Genomic DNA, 19,071 nt, shown 5'->3' with positions numbered 1-19,071 from the left:
GGTGTGGCTGAAAAGGACCTGTGGGTGCTGGCCAACAGCTGACTGAACATGAGCCAGCAGAGAGCCCTGGTGGCCAAGAGGGCTAGTGGCATCCTGGCCTGGATCAGGAATGGTGTGGCCAGCAGGAGCAGGGAGCTCATTCTTCCCCTGTGCTCGGCACTGCGGAGGCCACAGCTGGAGTTCTGTGTCCAGTCCTGGCCCCTCGGTTCAGGAAGGACATTGAGACACTTGAGCACCTCCAGAGGAGGGCAGTGGGGCTGGTGAGGGGCCTGGAACAAACCCTGTGAGGAGTGACTGAGGGAGCTGGGCTTGTTCAGCCTGGAGAAAAGGAGACTCAGAGGTGACCTTATCACTCTAGATATCCCGGAAAGGTGGTCTCCCCTGAACCTCCTCATCTCCAGGCTGAGCCCCCCAGCTGCTCCCTCAGCCACTCCAGGGGCTCTATCCCCAGTCCCATTCCCTTCCCTGGGACATGCTCCAGTCCCAGAAGGGACATGCTCCATGCTCCAGAAGGTGTTTTTGGGGTGAGGGGCTCAAAGCTGACTCCAGGATTGGAGGTGGGGCCTCAGCACTGCAGGGGGACAGTCACTGCATGGTCCTGCTGGACACACCATGGCCACACAAACACCCCCAGGTCCTTTTCCCCACCTGGAAGGGCTGAGCTGGTTTGTGACTTCACAATCAAGAGTCTTGCTCTGTAAAAATGAATTACTGGCAGAGTGTGTCTGTCTTTGCATAATTTTCTCAAAGGGGATCTGACCTTGGAGGCAGCAGGAGCTGATGTGGAGTTGTGCAGATACTGACACACAAGTCTTGCACCTGATGCATCTCTCTGAGTTCTGGGCTGTGGAGACAAGTGATGGCATCTTTGCTGGGCATTCCTGGCATGATTCAAAACCATTCCAGCTGGATTTGGGTCACCTTAGGTGCTTTTGCTAAAGGAGGGAAATGTGTCTGATGGTGATTTTGTTTGATTTTTCTTTTTTTTTTTGACCACTCCTGCCCCTCCATTGGCTTCCTCACCCCTCTCCAACATGCCCAAAGCTTCTCTTTATGCCTGGGATGATATTCATTCTCATTTTTGCTTCCTTATGAGATTTAAATTGTAAAGCTTTTATTTGGGGGTTGTGAATTAGGGCTGTGTCTTTTCTGATTTCATTTCTTTTGGTTTGAGTTATCATTGATAGAAATGAGAGTGATGTTACCTGTTGAGTGACCTGTTTGGGTCACTTGTGGAGCCTTTCATGGAATCCCAGGCTGGTTTGGGTTGGAAGGAAGCTCACCCTGTTCCATGCCCTGCCATGGTTGAGAACACCTCCCACAGGAGGCTCCAAACCCTGCCCAGCTCGGCATTTTCAGAGCTGCTTTAGTGTTTTGCCAGCAGTGGAGTTGATGAACCATCTGCCCTCTGTCTGCTGAGGAAATCTTCACTTCTCCTAAGAGGGCAGAGCTCCCTGGGGGCTGCAGCTCCTCCTGAGGGGCAGCTCTGATCTCTGCTCTCTGTGACAGGGACAGCACCCAGGGAAGGGCTGGAGCTGTGCCAGGGCAGGCTCAGGCTGGAGATCAGGGAAGGGTTCTCAGAGCAGGACATCAAACAGCCCTCCCTTGCTGGGGGTGATGCATCCAAGAGCCACCAGGGAGGTGTTGATGCCAGGCTGTAGCTGACCCTCGAACTGGAACCACCTCTGCAGGCCTGTGATGGATGATCCTTTTTGGAATAAACCTGTTCAGTGCAAACCCTGACACTGAGTCCCTGCTCCAGCTGAGCAGGGCTGGGGCCTCTGGTGCTGTCCCTGAACCTCCACCAGCTGCAGAGAGGGAAGGACATCCTGCCTGTCCTCCCACCAACACTGTCCTGTTTGGCATGGATGTTTATGGGAGAAATAGCTATGTTTTAGACTGATTTAGTTTTCCTGGGTAACTAAACTATATTCTCTCAGGCTTCTGCTGATGGGAGAAGTTCTGAGCATTAATCTTTGATATAAGTTTAATATAGTCTTTTAATAAAATCTTCTGAGTTTTTGTATCTAAAAAATGTGTCTGAGATAAATAGAAATTCTTTCCCACATCTAAACTTCAAGACCACAGAAATCTGTATCCTAATGTTTTTCATTACATTACATGGTTAAGTGAGATCTCACTTTAAAAAATGAGATTTTGAATTCCAAGTAATTTACTCCTTATTTTATTTGGTTCATTAACAGGAACACTAATTACCCTGCTCTATGCAGTAAACACTGGTGAGAGGCAGTGGAGCCAAGGCATGGGACTTTTATCCACAATTAATTTTTTTCATGGTTCAAATTTTCCTGTCAAAATTGCAACTTTCCATTTTACTCAACTGATTTTCCTAATCCTGAAACTTCAAGCACGATGGTGATGGATCCTCAAACAGCCCATTGGCATTTCAGACTTGGGATGAGTTTTGAATTTTAATTCTTTGTGGTTGAGTGGAATTGGATGAAGAAATATCTTGAACAAAATAAGCACTACGAACCAGGATTTTTGGACCTTACATAGAATTTCAAACATTCATTTGCTTAATGTGTAGAAATCAGAAGTGGAAGGTAAAATTCTTGTGAACCCTCATGAAGTCTGATTTTGTTTAAAATAATGGGATCAACTGATCTCAGCCTGATTTGGGTGGGAAGGGATATTAAAGCTCATCCAGTTTTCACCCCTGCCATGGACAGGGACACCTTCCACCATCCCAGGCTGCTCCAAGCCCTGTCCAGCCTGGCCTTGGACACTTGCAGGGATCCAGGAGCAGCCACAGCTGCTCTGGGCACCGTGTGCCAGGGCATCACCACCCTCACAGGGAAGAATTCCTGCCCAATATCCCATCTAACCCTGCCCTCTGCCAATTTTATGGTTTAAAAACTCTAAACCAGGTTTTTCTATGTCTAATACCAACTCTACCTTTCCAAGCTGCAAAACTGGCAGTGAAAAATCACTCTCAAGCAGTTTTGTAACATCTCAGAATCCCAGAATGCCAGACTGGTTTGGGTTGGGAGAGACTTTAAAGCTCATCCTGTTCCACCCCCTGCCATGGGTAGGGACCCCTTCAGCTACCCAAGGGTGCCATGGGTGATGTGACACAGAGCACCGTGTCTGGCCACACTCAGGGTGTTGGCTCTGGGCTGGGAACTTGGCCTTTGGGCTCTCGTGGTCCCGGTTCGGAGCCACGCAGGCTCGTCCCGGCCGCAAGAGGAGAACAGAGAGCCCGGCAGCGCAGATGGGGGGACACGGCGGCTTCCAGAGCTGCTCCTCCACATCTGCAGAGCAGCCAAATGTGCCCCAGCATTTCCTGTCCATGCAGCAACCCATGGTTGGTAAAAACACAGTTTTAACAGGTGATGATAGAACTCTTCCCTTCCATAGAGTCTGACACTGAAAATCACAGAATCACCGAGGATGGAAAAGTCCTCCAGGATCATCGAGCCCAGCCTGTCACCAATCCACACCTTGTCAACCTGGATAATGTAATATAATGTAATGTAATATAATAATATAATATAATATAATATAACATAATATAATATAACATAATATAATATAATATAATATAATATAATATAATATAATATAATATAATATAATATAATATTATAACATTATACTATAATATAAAAGTTAAATTTTATAATAAATAATATATAAAAATAAATAATAGAAATAAATTTTATATTAAAAATATTAAAATTTCCCATCATATATAAATACCTCTAATATATGCATTTACATGTACATTGTATCCATGTACATTCATGTCTATAGGTCCATGTGTTTATAGTCTCTGATTCCCTTTTATCCTGATGGCACATCATCATAAAGCATTTAACAATATCTAATGTGATTTGTGCTGCTTTCACTCTCTCACCCTTTTACACACATTCATAGTCTACGAATGCACTCCCAGGGACTCTTTAATTTCTCTGTATAACTTCAAAAACACAGAATATATAACAAAATGCACAAGGTATTTTGCATTATTTGTACTTACATTTACTATTAATCTCACAGAGTCATGTTACTGTTTGCTGTTGGGTACTACACATGCTGCTGTGTTAGAACATTATCTATAATTCTAGATTACATATATTTATATTTATATTTATATTTTTTATATTTATATTTACATTTATATATCTCACAACCTCACAGTCTCCTTTTGTGTGCACATAAAAGTATAGACATTATGTATAAATATTATGTATATTTGTAGTCTGTATAGGCTCAGGTGCCCCTTTCCATAAAATCTTTATAACATAATACAAAACTATATTTACTTCATGTAACCTGTAATACAGATTACATAAAATGTAAGAACATAATGGTGATATCATTTTATTATGTTGGATTATAAATTTCAGCATTTATTTATTATTTTTTATTTCCATTCATAATTTTACCACAATTAATTATAATTGTACAATTATAATATTACGTGATTATATTTTATTGTACATAATCTGTATTACATCTAAATCTGACTGATAGCACTCGGTGTTATCACGTGTGTGTTCACCCAGCGTGACGTGACCGGTCCTTGCATACATTATAACCGACATCTGCATATGCAAATTGCCTGTTCAAACACCCGCGCACACTCAGTGTCGCTGTTCCGCGGCCGGCCCGGAGCTCCCGCACAGCCGAACAGGCCGCTCCCGGTGTCGGTGCCGCTCCCGGTGCCGGTACCGGGACCCCCGGGCCTCGCCCCGCCCACTTCCGCCCGTACCGGAAGCTCCGCCTCCGCAGTGCCGCTCGCGGCCGCCGGGCGGCGCCACTTCCCGGAAGTGCTAACCCGGAAGCGGCATCCCGGAAGCGGCATCCCGGAAGCGGCGGTGGGAGGAGAGGGGCGGGGCGGGCGGAAGTGACGCACATGCGGAGCCGCGGCGGGGCCGCCCCGCCATGTCGCGGAGCCCTGAGCAGCGGCCGCAGTTGTGAGTACGGGCGGGCCCGGGGGTTCGGCTCGCAGGGACGCCCCGCCAGGTACGGTCCCGCCGCTCTCCGCCGTGCCGGGCCCCGTGGGCGGCAACGGGAGGGCGGGAGCGGCGGCGGCCCCGGCGGGACGGGCGGGGGGCAGTGGGGAGGGCGTTGTCCGTTTCCTTCCGTTCCTTTCTTATCCCTTCTATTTCCTTCCTTCCTTCCTTCCTTCCTTCCTTCCTTCCTTCCTTCCTTCCTTCCTTCCTTCCTTCCTTCCTTCCTTCCTTCCTTCCTTCCTTCCTTCCTTCCTTCCTTCCTTCCTTCCTTCCTTCCTTCCTTCCTTCCTTCCTTCCTTCCTTCCTTCCTTCCTTCCTTCCTTCCTTCCTTCCTTCCTTCCTTCCTTCCTTCCTTCCTTCCTTCCTTCCTTCCTTCCTTCCTTCCTTCCTTCCTTCCTCCCTCTCTCCTCGTTGGGTTGCTTTTTCTCTCGTGTTTGGGTTGTGTTGTTGTGTTTGGGTTGTGTTGTTTTCTCTCGTGTTTGGGTTGTGTTGTTTTCTCTCGTTTTTGGGTTATTTTCTCTCGTGTTTGGGTTGTCTTTTCTCTGGTGTTTGTTGTCGCTGAGCCACATCAGGGTGAGGGTGGGGTGTGCTGGAGTCAGGGGAAAGGGCGAGTGGGGCTGGGAGAGGAATTGAACCTTTCATTCATGGAATTACTGCTGTTGGAAAAGCTCTTAAAGATCAGTGAGTCTGGCCCTTTCCACACCACTAACCCGTGTCCCCAAGTGCCACATCCACTCATTTTCAAACACTTTTATGTATGGTGACTCCACCTCTGCCTTGGGAAGCCTTTTCTTACTGCTTGGCCACCCTTTCCATGAAAAAGTTTTCCCCAATATCCAACCTGAATCTCCCCTGGCACAGCCTGAGGCCGTTCCCTCTCCTGTCCCTGTTCCCTGGGGGCAGAGCCCGACCCCCCCGGCTGTCCCCTCCTGGCAGGGAGTTGTGCAGAACCATAAGGAGAACTCCTTTGCTCCAGGCTGAGCCCCTTCCCAGCTCCCTCAGCCCCTCCTGGGCTCCAGCCCTGTCCCAGCTCCGTTCCCTGCACTCTCTGGAACAGTTCCAGTGATCAGCTCCCTTGTTATGATCAAGCCCTGCTGTGCTGGGTTTTCCTGGCTGGAATTGTGCTGAAGGAATTCTCCAGGCTGCTCCACCCCTGCTCTGTGCTGGGGAGCTCTGCAGGCCCAGCAGCTCCAGTTTGGCTCCTGATGCCTTTCCCTGTCTCTCAGGAGTTCTCAGGGTGTTTTGTGTGCTCAGGGATGAGTTGTGGGTGATTCCTAAATCCTGGGGCTGCCCTGGGATCAGCACTGGGTTGTTGATGGTCACAGACTCAGTGTTGGGTTGTTGATGGTCAGACTCAGCACTGGGTGTTGTTGATGGTCACAGACTCAGTTCTGGGTGTTGTTGATGGTCACAGACTCAGCACTGGGTGTTGTTGATGGTCACAGACTCAGTGCTGGGTGTTGTTGATGGTCACAGACTCAGCGCTGGGTGTTGTTGATGGTCAGAGACTCAGTGCTGGGTGTTGTTGATGGTCACAGACTCTAGCACAGGTTTTGTGACTGGAGGAGGATCTCGTCTCGGATCAGGAGAGCTGTGGTTGAGAGTGGAGCACAGGGAGCGTTTCCTGGCAGTTTGCACATCCACATTATCTGTACTCCAGGGAATATTCCACAGTGGATGAAAAGAGTTCCCAGGAACAATTCCTGACAAACAGAAAGTGGCTTTCTGCCATTACTGAAAGCTTCTGGTTTAGGATAAAACCTCAGGTCATTAGAGATGGCTTGAACTGGAATTCTGGTCAGGATTCCTCCAAATTCAACATCAATTTTCTGGTTTCCTTTAGATGATGATAATGATAAAAATGATGGTTATTGTATGTTGTCTAGATTACGTTACTATATATTTATTGTTATCATTACTTTCATTATTTTATTACAATTTTCAGATAATCTATGGAATGAATGCAGCTGTATAAAATAAATATGTATCAACTACAATAAATTAATTTTACTTTGTCCCTGGGTGCACATTTCCAATTGACAATGAATTGTTACTTTGCCACTTCTTGGATCCCATTAAAATAAATTATTTTGGTTCTCTGGAGTGGCCCACAGTCCCTGGCTATTTATTCCCATTTGTGGATGAAGGTTGTGCCTGAAGGAACAGTGGGGAGTGAAGGCAGATGGAAAAGGAGGTCACTGTTCCTTCTGACTTTGCAGGAAGATTGAGTCAATTTTCCTGAGTCAGTTTGTCCCTTTGGGCTCCACTGCTGCATTTTTTAATGGCACAGTCAGGATTTCTGTGGGAATCATGTGCTGGTGGTTGCACTGGATTTGGTGGATGAATTTATTTGGCAGAAATAAATATTCCTATTTCCTGAAAACATTCCAGAGTTTTTGTTAATGCAAGCATAAAGAAGGTGAATGTTTGAATACTCAGTATTTTGTGTTTTGTGTTGTTTTCTGAGAGTAATGAACAGTGAGAGAAGTTTAGGCAATAAAATTGCTGTGTCTGGTCAAGAAAACAGGAATTCTGGCGAACTGAAGGAAATGTACATTATTCTTTTTAATTTTGTGTCTTGAATTAAGTAAGTAAAGAAATAAATCTCCCAGTTTCTTTCTGTTCTCTCTGCTTTCCTGCCTTCCTTAATGCCCTGTCCATAGGGAGGTGTTGGTGTTGCCACACACAGACTGTTCACCAAAAGAAGTCTCCTTTTTGGGTCAAAAAAATGTGATCTGGTTGACAGATCCCTCTGTGAATATCACAGAATTTTATTGTTTTTATTGAATTTGATAATTTCTCTGGTAATGTTAAATAAGATTTCTATCAGTCCACCATTTTTTTGGTCTTCCATGAGTTTGTTTCCCTCAAGGTTTGTTCATGGATCTGCCTTAGGCCTTTCTAAAGTATCATAACAACACAATTATTCCTGAGTTAAAGTTAAACTGAGTTAAGTTTCATATCTGAAACTTAAGGAAGTTTATTCATACAGGGTTGGAAAGTGAAGGAGGATGAAGAGGAGAAAGAAAACTACTTCAATAACTGTGGGAGAAATTCCCAAGGACAACCTGGCACGATACAGATTTCCTACTGTTTCTTGGTTTTTTTTTAGGAAAAGAAATGAACCTGTTCTTGAGCCAAATTGATCTGACACCCTAAAAAGGGGATACTGAGGGAGCTTTTTTCATTCTGCTTAAGGGACTCTTAAAAATTCATTAATTCATGGAAGCAATGAGCTTGAAGACTGAAGCAAAAAAACTTCCAACTCCTCTTCATGAAAAATGTATGGGGACAGCGCTTTATTTTATTTTGCTTTATAAAGTGGTTATAAAGCACTCGTGGTTTTTTCTTTGTATCACCTGGGAAAAGCTTTATGATGTGGAATTGTTGCAATGAAGCCTTTTCAACTTAGAGAGCTAAAAATATTTGCAGTGATCCTTTCTCTCCTCTGTCGTTTGAGTAAATCTGTGTGAATTCCACTTCTTGGTATCTCATTGGACTTCTCCTTCTCTCTTGCCTATCCTTCAGCTTTTTGTCATTCTCCAAAGATGTAATTACCTGATATTTGTTTCAAGGTAAAGAATGTTATTTCCCAGACAATCACAATTTTGGGGCATCTTGCTCTTTTTCATGGAGCTAAAAAGCTACAATTGCCTTCTGTAATCATTAAAATCAGAATGACCTGAAATCCAGGCAAATGAGATTTTTTACTGGTGCTTCCCCTCCCAATCTACTTTTAAAGTTGCTGTTTGCAGCACAGTCAAAACCAGTTTTTAAATCTGTTAAGATTGAGGTGAATGGTGATTCCAGGTGGAATGAAGAGGTGAGCACTGAAAACTGGCAGAGGAAAATATTGATGCAAATATATCTTCAGTTCATCTCTCCCTCTTTTTCTTGCTTCATCTCCCTCTGATCTGCTCCTCCTCCTTTTGCCCAAAAGTTAGAAGTGTCCCCTTGCTTTGACAGGTGGAGGAATGAGCCTCTTTGGAGGTTTCTTCTGCCCCTTGGTTCCAGTTTGCAGCCCTAGTTAGTTGGGGTGCAGGTAAGTGCCCATTCTCTCTTCAGCAGTTCCACACTTGTGGGACTTGCTGAAAAATTCCTTCTCAATTTGCAGTTACTTCTTATATATAGAAAAAAAGTTGAGGCTGTAGATTATGGAGTTATGAAAGAAGTGTTGAGAGATTCAAAGAACAGAACAAAGTGTTGTCCAGGAGCTGCTGCTGTTCCTCATTTGCATTGTTAGTAGTGCTGGGAGGTTTAAAGCGCTCCAAAAGTCTTTTCTCTGCTTTAATTATGTTCAAACACACAAATATTTCTACTTCCTCTTCGTTTAAGCAAAACTGTTTTCTGTCAGATTTTTGTCTGTCAATGCTAGTCCATCTCAACTCTTGTTTCTGATTCCAAAGCATCCAGTTCCATTTTGCTCCTAAGCCCTCCAGAGACAGCTTATTGTTATGACACATGGTTAGAACCATGTCATTGCCCATATTTTAACTTTCAGTACCTTAAAAACAAAAGCACTGCAGAATTTCCTGCCCACTGCACTGATACCTCATGTAAAAATCTCCATTTTACACATTGTGACCAGAAATGAGGCATTGTACCAAAATACGAGGTGTGGGAGTTAATTCCAGGGTCACAGCAAGGAAAGCTGTGTGTGCCTGGTGCCTTTGTGTGTTGGGCAGACAGCAGTGGGGTATTTGTGTCAGTACCCAGGGGAATGGGACCCCCAGCAGCACCTGCCCAACTTTGGGAGTGAGGAGCATTCCTGTGGCACACAGGACTGAGCTCACCCAAGCACCACTCCAAGCTGAGTCAGAAGCCTGGAAAGACAGAAAAAATGCTGGTTTCAAAACTAGCTGATGGAAAGCAGGACACAGCACTGATGTCACTGGGATGGGACTGGGAACTACTCCCATGTCCATGTTCCCAAGGCATTGATTGACATGGGAAGTCACTGGAATGGAGCTGGTGCTCTTGGTGACTCCTGGTGGAGTTGGCAGCTCTGCCTTTTAATCGCTCTGGATCCGCTGTTGGGAAACAACTTCCAGTGATTTGGTCTCTTCTTTCCAGTGAGGGCAGCTCTGTTTGCCCAGGTGTCTCTGCAGTGCTTTGGGCAATTCTGCTCAGACTCCAGGAGTTCTTTGTAGAAGAGCCTGCTTTGGGCAGACTCCCCTGGAATGGGAAAGGTTCTTTGTCTTGCCATGGACTCAAAAAATCTTGGCATTTGGAGCAGTCCCAGCTAACTTGTGCTTTGTACGATCTGTCTGTCTCTTGGTGCGTTCTTACCTCCACCTGCAAGAAATCTCTGTTTTCTCTCCAGATGTCCCTGGTGCTGTTTCCCTGTGTTCCTCCTTGGTTTTGAAGTCTTTCCCCTCCCAGACTTAGACTTCTGGTCTCAAAAATGTTTATAATCCAGTAACATTTGAGGGTTTTCCATCTTTCTGAAGATGAACCACCTCTGTGGTCTGTATCTGCCTCGAGAATGGCTGGGCAAGTGCAGTGGAGGCACAGGAGCTGCCTTTTCCACTAGATAAATGCATCCTGCTTCCAGATTTCTTTGTTATGTCTGAAGTAATTTCTGCTTCCATCCTGCCATGTAACTACTCTGCCTGTATTTTCCTGAAGTGTTCCTTAAATTCATAGTTCATAACACTCAGGAAGGATATAAATAGTAACAGGGAGGTAGGAAAGGGAAAAATAAAGCTTTTCAGGGAATTCAGGAGGAAGTGGTTTCACTTTCATAATGAAAGGCCCCATGAGGGAAGAAGAGGTAATGTGAGGTGTTTCCTGGGGTCTTTTAACTTGTTTTTAATCTGAATGAGATGCCATTTCTTGCTGCTCTGGGGTGTAGAAGTTGGATACTATTTTCAGACAGACTGAGGTGGTCTGAAATGGAAATCCAGGTAGGCAGTAGGAAGCTCCTGAAGATTAGCTCAGGCATTTTCCAGGAGTTAATTTGCTTCAGCCCTGGGTGTAGAGGTCACTAATGCTTGTGAATTAAAGTACCTGTGCTTGTTCACTTACACTGCCTTTCATTTTTCTCTTTTCCCTTTTCTTTGTTAAGCATTGCAGGATGTATGTACCGAGTCGTTCAGACAACGGGACCAGATGGGAAAAAACTCCTGAAATTGCTTCCCATTTCTAAAACTTCTGGAAGCTTTGTGCCAATAGTTCAGTCTCCAGCCATGCCAAATAATTCTAATGCAAATGTTTCTAGCCCAGTCCATCTTAATTTTAAGACACAGCTTGGCAATACTGCTGCACCTTCATCTGTTAAGATACCTATTTTTCAGCCTCCTAATCCTGGAAAGATTATTCTTAGGAGGACATTAGACAAGCAGGAAAGTGCTAGGGCAGGTTCTGAAAAGGAAAGCTCGATTCCAAGTGCAGCTGTCAACTCCCAGAGCAGCTGTGTGCCCACGGATGGAGTGTCCTTGCAGAATGTGGTCATCACAAGCTCCTCTCACCAGAGCAGCGCAACCTATATGGTGGTGAACACCAAATCCCTCCCAGTGACTGTCAAGTCTTCAGTGCTGCCCTCCGGACACCACCTCCAGATTCCAGCTGATGCAGAAGTGAAGTCTGTCCCAGCATCTCTTTTGCCACCTGCAATTCAGCAAAAAATCCTGGCAGCTGCAGCCACCAACGTGTCTGGAGGGGCCGACGGTACAAAAACGCCGACGGTGATTTATGTGTCACCCGTGAACACTGTGAAAACCTCCCAAGTCCTGCCCAAGTGCTTGCAGAGCTTTTGCCCCAAATCTGCCATGGAAGTTTCAAAGACACTGGTAGTGACAGCTGCCCAAAAGGGATCTGGCTCTTCTCCTGAGCCAGTCACACCTGAGGGGCAGCAGTGCCAGCAGGCTCCCATGAAATGGATCGTGCAAGAAACCGCCCCACTCTCAGCAGCTTGTCTTATCCCTGTAAAGTCTTCAAATAATGTGGCTTCCAAGATCCTGAAAACTTTGTCAGACATGAAGAATGTAGAAGTTAATACTGCAAATATTTTGCCACTCTGTTCTAATGGTCCTGGTGGAAGCCAAACCAAAATCACACCTTTGAAAGATAATGCTCTGGTCATGTACAATGGGAAGATCTATTTATTGACCAAAAGAGGCTCTGATGTTCTGTCAGCCCAGGCTGACAAACAAACATCTTCCTCTTCTGATGCTTTACTAAAAAAGGAGACACCCAAGCAAATTGATTCTACTGAAGTCAATAAAATAACCAGTAAAGTGGTGAATCTGGTGTTGTCAAAAAGCAAAGGAGTGGTGCTGTCTCAGAAAGACCCAAACCCATGTACAGTCTCCAAAAATTCATCACCAGTTGGCTCAAGAAATGACTTAAAATCCACATCTGCTGCTCTGCTTATGCCAAGTGCTGATCAGCAGGATCCCACTGTAATCCAGAGACAGAATTTTCCCTTCACCAAGAGCATTTCTTGCAGTGGAGTGATCCCGGTTCCAGCAGTAGGGATGCAGGAAAGTGTGTGGCAAAATGGCAAAGACACGAGTCATTCCCCACGAGCAGCTGTGCTACCTCAGGCTAAGCAGGAATGTGCTGTCAGTGAAGAATGGCCAAAGGTAATAAATCATAAACATGCCACCTCAGTATCTGCTCAGTGGTTCTCTGCTCCTGGTTTTGGGTGGATAAAATGGCCCTTGATGAGTTCACACATTCTTGTAACAAGGTATCCTGGAAATGCTGCCCTAAGGTTGGTTCTAGTCAATAAAAGGTCTTTTCCCCGATAATTTTGCACTGTGCAAGTGAGAAATGCATAAAAAAGAGAGGGACAGAGGAAGGGTGACTTTTGATTTCCTCCCAGGATAAATGGTCAGCAATAAATGAGCTGCAGGGAGGCTGTTCATGGTTTGGGCTCTTAGATGTTGATGCCACATGTTCACAGCACAACATCAGGGCTGCAGGGGTGATGTGAAGGACAAGTTTGTGGCTTCACAAAAGGAAAATAAGTTGGAAGAGCTGAGTTTGTCCTCCAGAGACAGCTCTGGTGTGGCAGTGTCAGCTCCAGGCTCCACTTGCTCTGACAGCCATGGGCAGGAGCTGTGTTTCCTTCCTCCCCTCCCTGGGTCTACATCAGGAACTCTTGAGATCATTAATGCTGCATTGACATACTCTTTTAAGATCATAATGTTGAAAATGTATTAAAAGTTGTAAGCCTCCAATCCCCAAGCTCCCCACGCAGGATTGGTCATGTTTTAAGTAGCTCCAGAGGCCAGGATGATTTTGTCTTCAGAGAAAAAAATCATTCTGAAATTTGTGTTGTCCAGGCAGAACAGAAATGTCAACTGAGTGTATCTTTGCAAATTTTAGACAATTGTTGCAACAGACTGTAAGACCTAGTTTTTTGATTGTTTTTCACCTAAAAAATGGTTGAAATATCATTTACTTTCTTCAGTGTTGTGTGATGCTGAGTGTCAGCATTTGCTTTAACCTTGGTGAGAAGTAATTCAGCAAATTAGGTGTTCTTGTCCCTGAATTTGCAAACCTCTGGATTGCAGAGTAAAGACAGTAAAGAGTAAAGACCTGCACTTCCTTCTTCTTTCTTTGCTACTTTGGAAGGGTAGAACAGGTGATTCTCTTGCTGCTTCTTTTTTTTTTTTTTCTGTGATTGCTGGTTGGTCTGGACATTTTCTGGGTGTTCCACAATGGACTTGGGGTGTCAAATAACGAGTGCTAGACCTACAATAATTTGCATATAATTTATCAAAATTGGCTTATCTGCATTAAATGATAGCTGTGTTAAAGATAGCTCTGGGAGAATGGCAGACAAAATAAATGTTCACCTGTCTTTCTAGTACCTACTTTTTTATATTAATATATTTTATCTATTTATATATATGTAGAGAGAGAGAATGAGGGAGTGATTGATGGCTCTCTTGCTGTTTCTGTATTTCAGATCCAGTGTGAAAAAATGGACTCACCAGGAAAGGTTATTCAGATCAAACACCAAGACAACCAACACTGGAGACAATTCTTGGAATTAAGGAAAAAATTTGGTCTCTTTAAGGAGGAGAGAGTTTACCTTACGAGAATACCATCGAGAGCCTTCTGTGAGAGTCCAGAAGAAGGGGTTTGTTCCAGTGACAGTTTGGAAAGGAAAAATGATTCTTGCAGTTCATCCTCATTGGATGTGGAAATAATGAATCATCATCAGGAATGTGTTAAAGAGAAAAAGGTATCTGGGATTTTTCAGTGCTAAATACACTCAGAAAGCAGCGTCTGTTGAGTCAGTACAGAGCTGGGGGTGTTTGGAGCCTCCCACCTCTGAATTCACCAGAAGAGTCAGGAGCTGTTGTGATCTCTGTGAGAATTGTTCCTAGAACTTGTTTGAGATTTCTGGATGACTCGAGCACCCTCTAGGAATTTTTATCCTCGTTTTTGGGTTCAAATGGAGGAAACTTGAACAACAAATGCTTTTGAGAAAACTGTCCCTACTACTGTGGTGATGGTTCTTGTTGGAGTAGGGACCAGACCTCGGGATCCTGGTTTATATTTATACCCTCTGCAGATGATTATGTTTGTGAAGCAGCACAGTGGGCACAGGCAGAGGAATGGATTTGTTAAAGGAAATTACTTTTGGATCTGTTCAATTTTTAGAATTACAAATGTTGTTAGAAACTTTGTCATTGGTTGGGTACTTCTGGAAGGAAGAACTTCAGTGTTAATGTGTGGAAAGGACTTTATCCGTTCAAGTATTTCCGTTCAGCTACATTTTCTTATGTGTGATTCTACTCAACTCAACTCAATCAAAGATGTTCTCAGGTTTTACTAATTTTGTGCTAATAATTGAGCAGATCCATGGCTGCTCATAATATTACCATTGCCATTACCATTACCATTAACTTTAACATTAAACCATCCCTTAGAAGTATCCAAGGCCAGGCTGGACAGAGCTTGGAGCAGCCTGGTATCATGGAAGGTATCCTTGCCCATGGCAGGGGGTGGAATGGAATGGGATTTAAGGTCTCTTCCAACTCAAACCAGGATGTGATTCCATGATTCAAATAATAAAACATCTGGGAGGAATTTAGTCTGATCATGGACGTTACTCCTCAGATTCAGGTTTTGGAAATGTAGACATGAAGAATCCTTCTACACTGAATTTTCCCATCAAATTAGAAAGTTTTTGTCTTGCAGTAGTGTTAACTTAAACAGCCACAGGAGATGATGGACGTGCCCAGGATAGGGAGACATGCAGTGTTGACTGAGGAAGGAAATCAGTATTCTGAAATTGTTGACTGGGAATCTTTGCTAGAAAAACATCAAACACAGAAATATGTTTGTTCCTTTGCTGAAAGAAACTTCTTCCAAGCAGTAATTTAAAAAAACTTTCAACAAATAACTTGTTATTTGTGCCTAGAGAACTTGGTGTTATAATGTAGCCGATGCCAAGTTTAACAGAAGTGATTTTTGTCTTTCTGACTGCAGATAGCTGTGGATCTGGAAGAGGATTTGACTAGGAGAAGGAAAATAAAATCTTCACCTTTGTTGGACAGCGGGAAGAGGAGGAGAACTTCCATCAAATCAGCCACAAGTCCCAGTTTAGAAGTCAGCAGCTCGAGTTCCAGTGCACTTAGCAGGAGTGTGTCCCCTCCCACAGCCCCAGCGCTGCTGGCTGTTCCCACGGGCTCTGCTGGGGCGTCCCAAGAGAGGGACTCGGAGCAGGACACGTTCTCCCAGAGCAGTGACACTGCCCACACGGGCCTTTCAGTTTTAGTGAACCCTCAAGAGGATGCTTCTGTTCTGGAAGGTTCTTTCCGAGATGACGCCTTCCCCGTGGCTCCCCCAGACCTGGATGAGACAATCCGGGATGAGAAAATCAAGCGACTGAAGCAGCTGCTGCGGGAGCGCGAGGCGGCGCTGGAGGAAATGCGCCGGGAAATGCAGCAGAGCTGAAACCCCTGCCCTGAGGATCCCAGCCCTGTGCATCACCTCTTCAGGGACTTCAGGAGGAGATCCCTTGCTTAAATGAATATTTCTGGCAGGTGGAAGAACTAGATGAAATTTGTGTGTATTTAGAGAACTGTAGGTTTTTGTTAAATGCCAGAAATAAGAGACTTGGACCATCAAATTCTACTTCTGGGACAGGATCCAAGAGCACAGACATTTTTACCATTCCCCATATTTTGAATCTAGGGGTTCTGTATTAGTCTTAGAAAATAAACTTTCCTCTTTCAAATTCCATAGCCTGGCTCATGGAACCCCAATGCAAATTGCAAACCCTAGTTGTAGATACTTTTTTGTTTGTGTTTCTCATTGCATGAGAACTTTGAATTGCTGAGAACTGTCAGTTTTCAGAAGAGGTCAACAGGCAGTTGTTAATAAATGCTATTTAAAGGAGCTGGGAATTAGGCTTTAGACAGTAACAATGCAGGTATTTATACAAAACCTTTTGCAGATATGAAGACAGAGGCAGGAGGAGCCCTTTGACAGTTTGGATGAATGGCTCTCCCTGTCATTATTGTGAGCCTTTATAAGGCCATGGCCAGCTCCAGCTGTGCAATGTGGAAATTTGGTTGTGGGGTTGTTTTGCAAGATGTACTTTTTCTAAACAGAATTCTGTTAATAATAATTTCTCAAAGCAAAAAGACTCCTTTATCCCTGGGTGGTATTTTTAACGATCCTCAATGAGTGTCTTTTAATTTGTTGCTGTTTGAACATGTCTCTTCCCACCTTCATTTGTGGTACCTTAGTTTGCCTTGTAGGAGGGGATGTGCCCTCAGACTGTCTTTACATCCTGATTTTTATAGAACTTTGTGTGTATTTTCCCACATGCTCTGTTGTATGTGTAGGGACACTTCCTTGTCCTCTGTTGTCCATGTCTTTGATCCTTGCAGGTTCCTTCTGCAGTTTTTCAGTTTCTCTTCCACCAATTAATAACTTTTTTTGCCAGCAGACTTTTATGATTGTCTTGTTCTTGTCTATTTATGTTTATGTTTAACATCACCGACCCCAGCAGAGCTCTGCTGTGGATTTGTGTTCACAGGAGGCTTTTTACTGTCTTTGCTTTTGTTTTTATTCTTATTTTGTTTAATTTTAGTCAAATTTTCATCTACAGGGTTTTCATTTATTATCCCATGGATGCCCAGTTTATCTGTAGGGTTTTGGTGTAGGATGGATGTTTCTTAGAGAGCTTAGTCCCAAATTCCTTGTTTATATAATTTTTGACAGTGGGAAAAATTCCAGTGGATTGGAGAAGCAAGAGAGGTTTTTACAAGGGAAGAAAGAAGTTCCTGCTCTGAAGAATCACAGAGAAGGCTTTGGGGTATAAGGGACTTTTACAGCTCATCTCATTCCACTCCCTGCCATGGGCACCTTCCACTAGCCCAGGTTGCTGCAAGCCCCATCCAGCCCAGCCTGTGACACTTCCAGGAGCAGGAAGAGCTTGAGCTGGACCAAGGTGATGGACCAGATGCACAGTAGTGGGTGAGGAGGGAGGGTAAATAATGGAAATAAAGTCTGCAGTGATTGAGATTACTTGGTAGGAGGGAAGTGTGGTGGAACAAGCAAGCCAGGGTGGTACTGTGGGCATCCATGGGCTCACTGTGTGTGGAATGGGTGTTCTGGGACAGACACCTACGTGCTCCACTCGCTCCCCTCCTGTGGGATGGGGGAAAATGGAAGAATGGAGCTATGGGTGAAGATAAAGGCAGTTTAACAGGCCAAGCAAAAGCTGCTTTACAAAAAGTAAAATCAAGAATTCAGTCACCACATCCTGTCAGCAGGCAGAAGATCAGCCATTTTCTGTGTGCACTATTCACTTGGAAGACAAATGCTGTGACCAGAAATGTTGTTTATTTGCTGAGCATGGCCTCCTGTGGCACGGAATATCCCTCTGATCAGTCTGGGAAGACTGTCCAGGCTGTGTCTGTTCCCAGTTCCTTGTACATCCCCAAATTCCTGTCCATCCTGAGCCTGCTGGGGGTGCACAGCGAGAGAAGGAGAAAACCTGTCTGTTGTGGGAGCTCTCCTCAAAACACAGGTGTGTGATCAGCAGTCTCCTCAAATCCCGAACACGGCATCACCTGGGGCTGCTGTGAAGGACATTGACTCCATCCCACCTGAAAGGATGAAGTGGGAATTGGGAGGGACACGGAGGCAGCCTCCTGTCATGTGTCTGGTGTTGCAATCACCTGCAGAAGATACTCTTCCAACAGATTTTGCTTACTGTTCTCTAACAAATGTCTTTCCTCTGTTTTACAATCTCAAGAAATAATGAAGCTGAGTTGTCTTTTCCTCTTGTTTCACTGGAGGATTCCAGCATTGACGTTCTACAATGTCTTCTTTCTCCCAGAACCCCTTTTCCCTGACTAAGTAGTCCATTTGCCTGAGTCTTTTGTAGAGAAATAAAATAATCAAAAGTTGGGAGAAGAATCTTCACTACAAAATTTTGAAGAAACGTGACCAGGATTTGGTTGTACAATGTAGTGATGGAAAACACCTGTTTCAGTTCAGAAAAACAGAGTGAAACCAAGTGTGGAAGAAAGAGATCTTCCTTGGGATGTGAGTGCAAGGTTGGAGGGATCACTGAGAAGCCTCTTGATGTGTCGATGGGGAAAGTTGTGCCAAGAGGAACAAAGTGGCTCCTGACAGCCAAGGACCTTGAGGCTGTTGGAGCTGCTCCTCATCCTGTCCGTAGCACAGATCGGGTTTTGCTGCCCTGTTCATCCTTGAGCTCCTGCGATTCATGACGAGTCTGTGACAAGAACCAGAGTTCTGGGAATGCTGGCTGTCACCAGCAGAAGGTGAAGGGGACTGGTGGCCATCCCTGAATGCAGGCCAGGCTGGCAGGAAGGTGTTACACACTGGGATTGCTGTGCTAAGTACATACAAAATTCGTGGATTTAGGATCTGAATTACAACTTACTTCAAGCAAATTCCTGGGAATAATCGGTGGAAGACCTTTTAGGAATTTCAGAGTCCAAAGAGCAGAGGTGGCAGTGAGTGCTGGACAGAACAGATCAGGAAGATGGTGCTGGGCAAGTTGTTACCATCAGCCAAACCTGGTGCCTTGGAGTCCCTGGCCAGGACTGTGCCCGTCTCCTGTACTGGGGACCCACCACAG

The 19,071-nt window shown here is 44.7% G+C and overlaps 1 protein-coding gene and 1 long non-coding RNA gene across 9 annotated transcripts; one reads left to right on the top strand and one right to left on the bottom strand.

Moving 5' to 3' along the window:
* The first annotated feature begins 4,590 nt into the window (after window positions 1–4,590).
* On the top strand, window positions 4,591–16,594 carry LRIF1 (ligand dependent nuclear receptor interacting factor 1). 8 transcript variants are annotated; one of them, XM_086861935.1, is made up of 5 exons: window positions 4,591–4,992; window positions 8,949–9,024; window positions 11,050–12,568; window positions 13,903–14,181; window positions 15,435–16,594. In XM_086861935.1, exons 3-5 carry the CDS (start codon window positions 11,063–11,065, stop codon window positions 15,900–15,902), a joined length of 2,253 nt encoding a protein of 750 aa, XP_086718061.1. In that variant the 5' UTR covers window positions 4,591–4,992; window positions 8,949–9,024; window positions 11,050–11,062; the 3' UTR covers window positions 15,903–16,594. The 8 variants fall into 8 exon arrangements, with proteins under 8 accessions (XP_086718061.1, XP_086718060.1, XP_086718058.1 ...); XM_086861934.1 differs by having other exon boundaries at window positions 4,599–4,943; XM_086861938.1 differs by having other exon boundaries at window positions 4,846–4,943; window positions 11,058–12,568.
* Window positions 5,372–11,745, bottom strand: LOC147649435 (uncharacterized). The gene is made up of 2 exons (XR_015279015.1): window positions 6,406–11,745; window positions 5,372–6,342 (listed from the first exon to the last, which is right to left on the bottom strand). It is a non-coding gene; the product is annotated as an uncharacterized LOC147649435 (long non-coding RNA).
* Window positions 16,595–19,071: the final 2,477 nt, after the last annotated feature.

The sequence above is a fragment of the Cyanistes caeruleus genome, chromosome 24 (assembly GCF_971803275.1).
Source record: "Cyanistes caeruleus chromosome 24, bCyaCae1.hap1.1, whole genome shotgun sequence".
Lineage (NCBI taxonomy): Eukaryota > Metazoa > Chordata > Aves > Passeriformes > Paridae > Cyanistes > Cyanistes caeruleus.
Note: the sequence above shows the minus strand (reverse complement) of the source record. Positions and strands in the feature narration are given on the sequence as shown.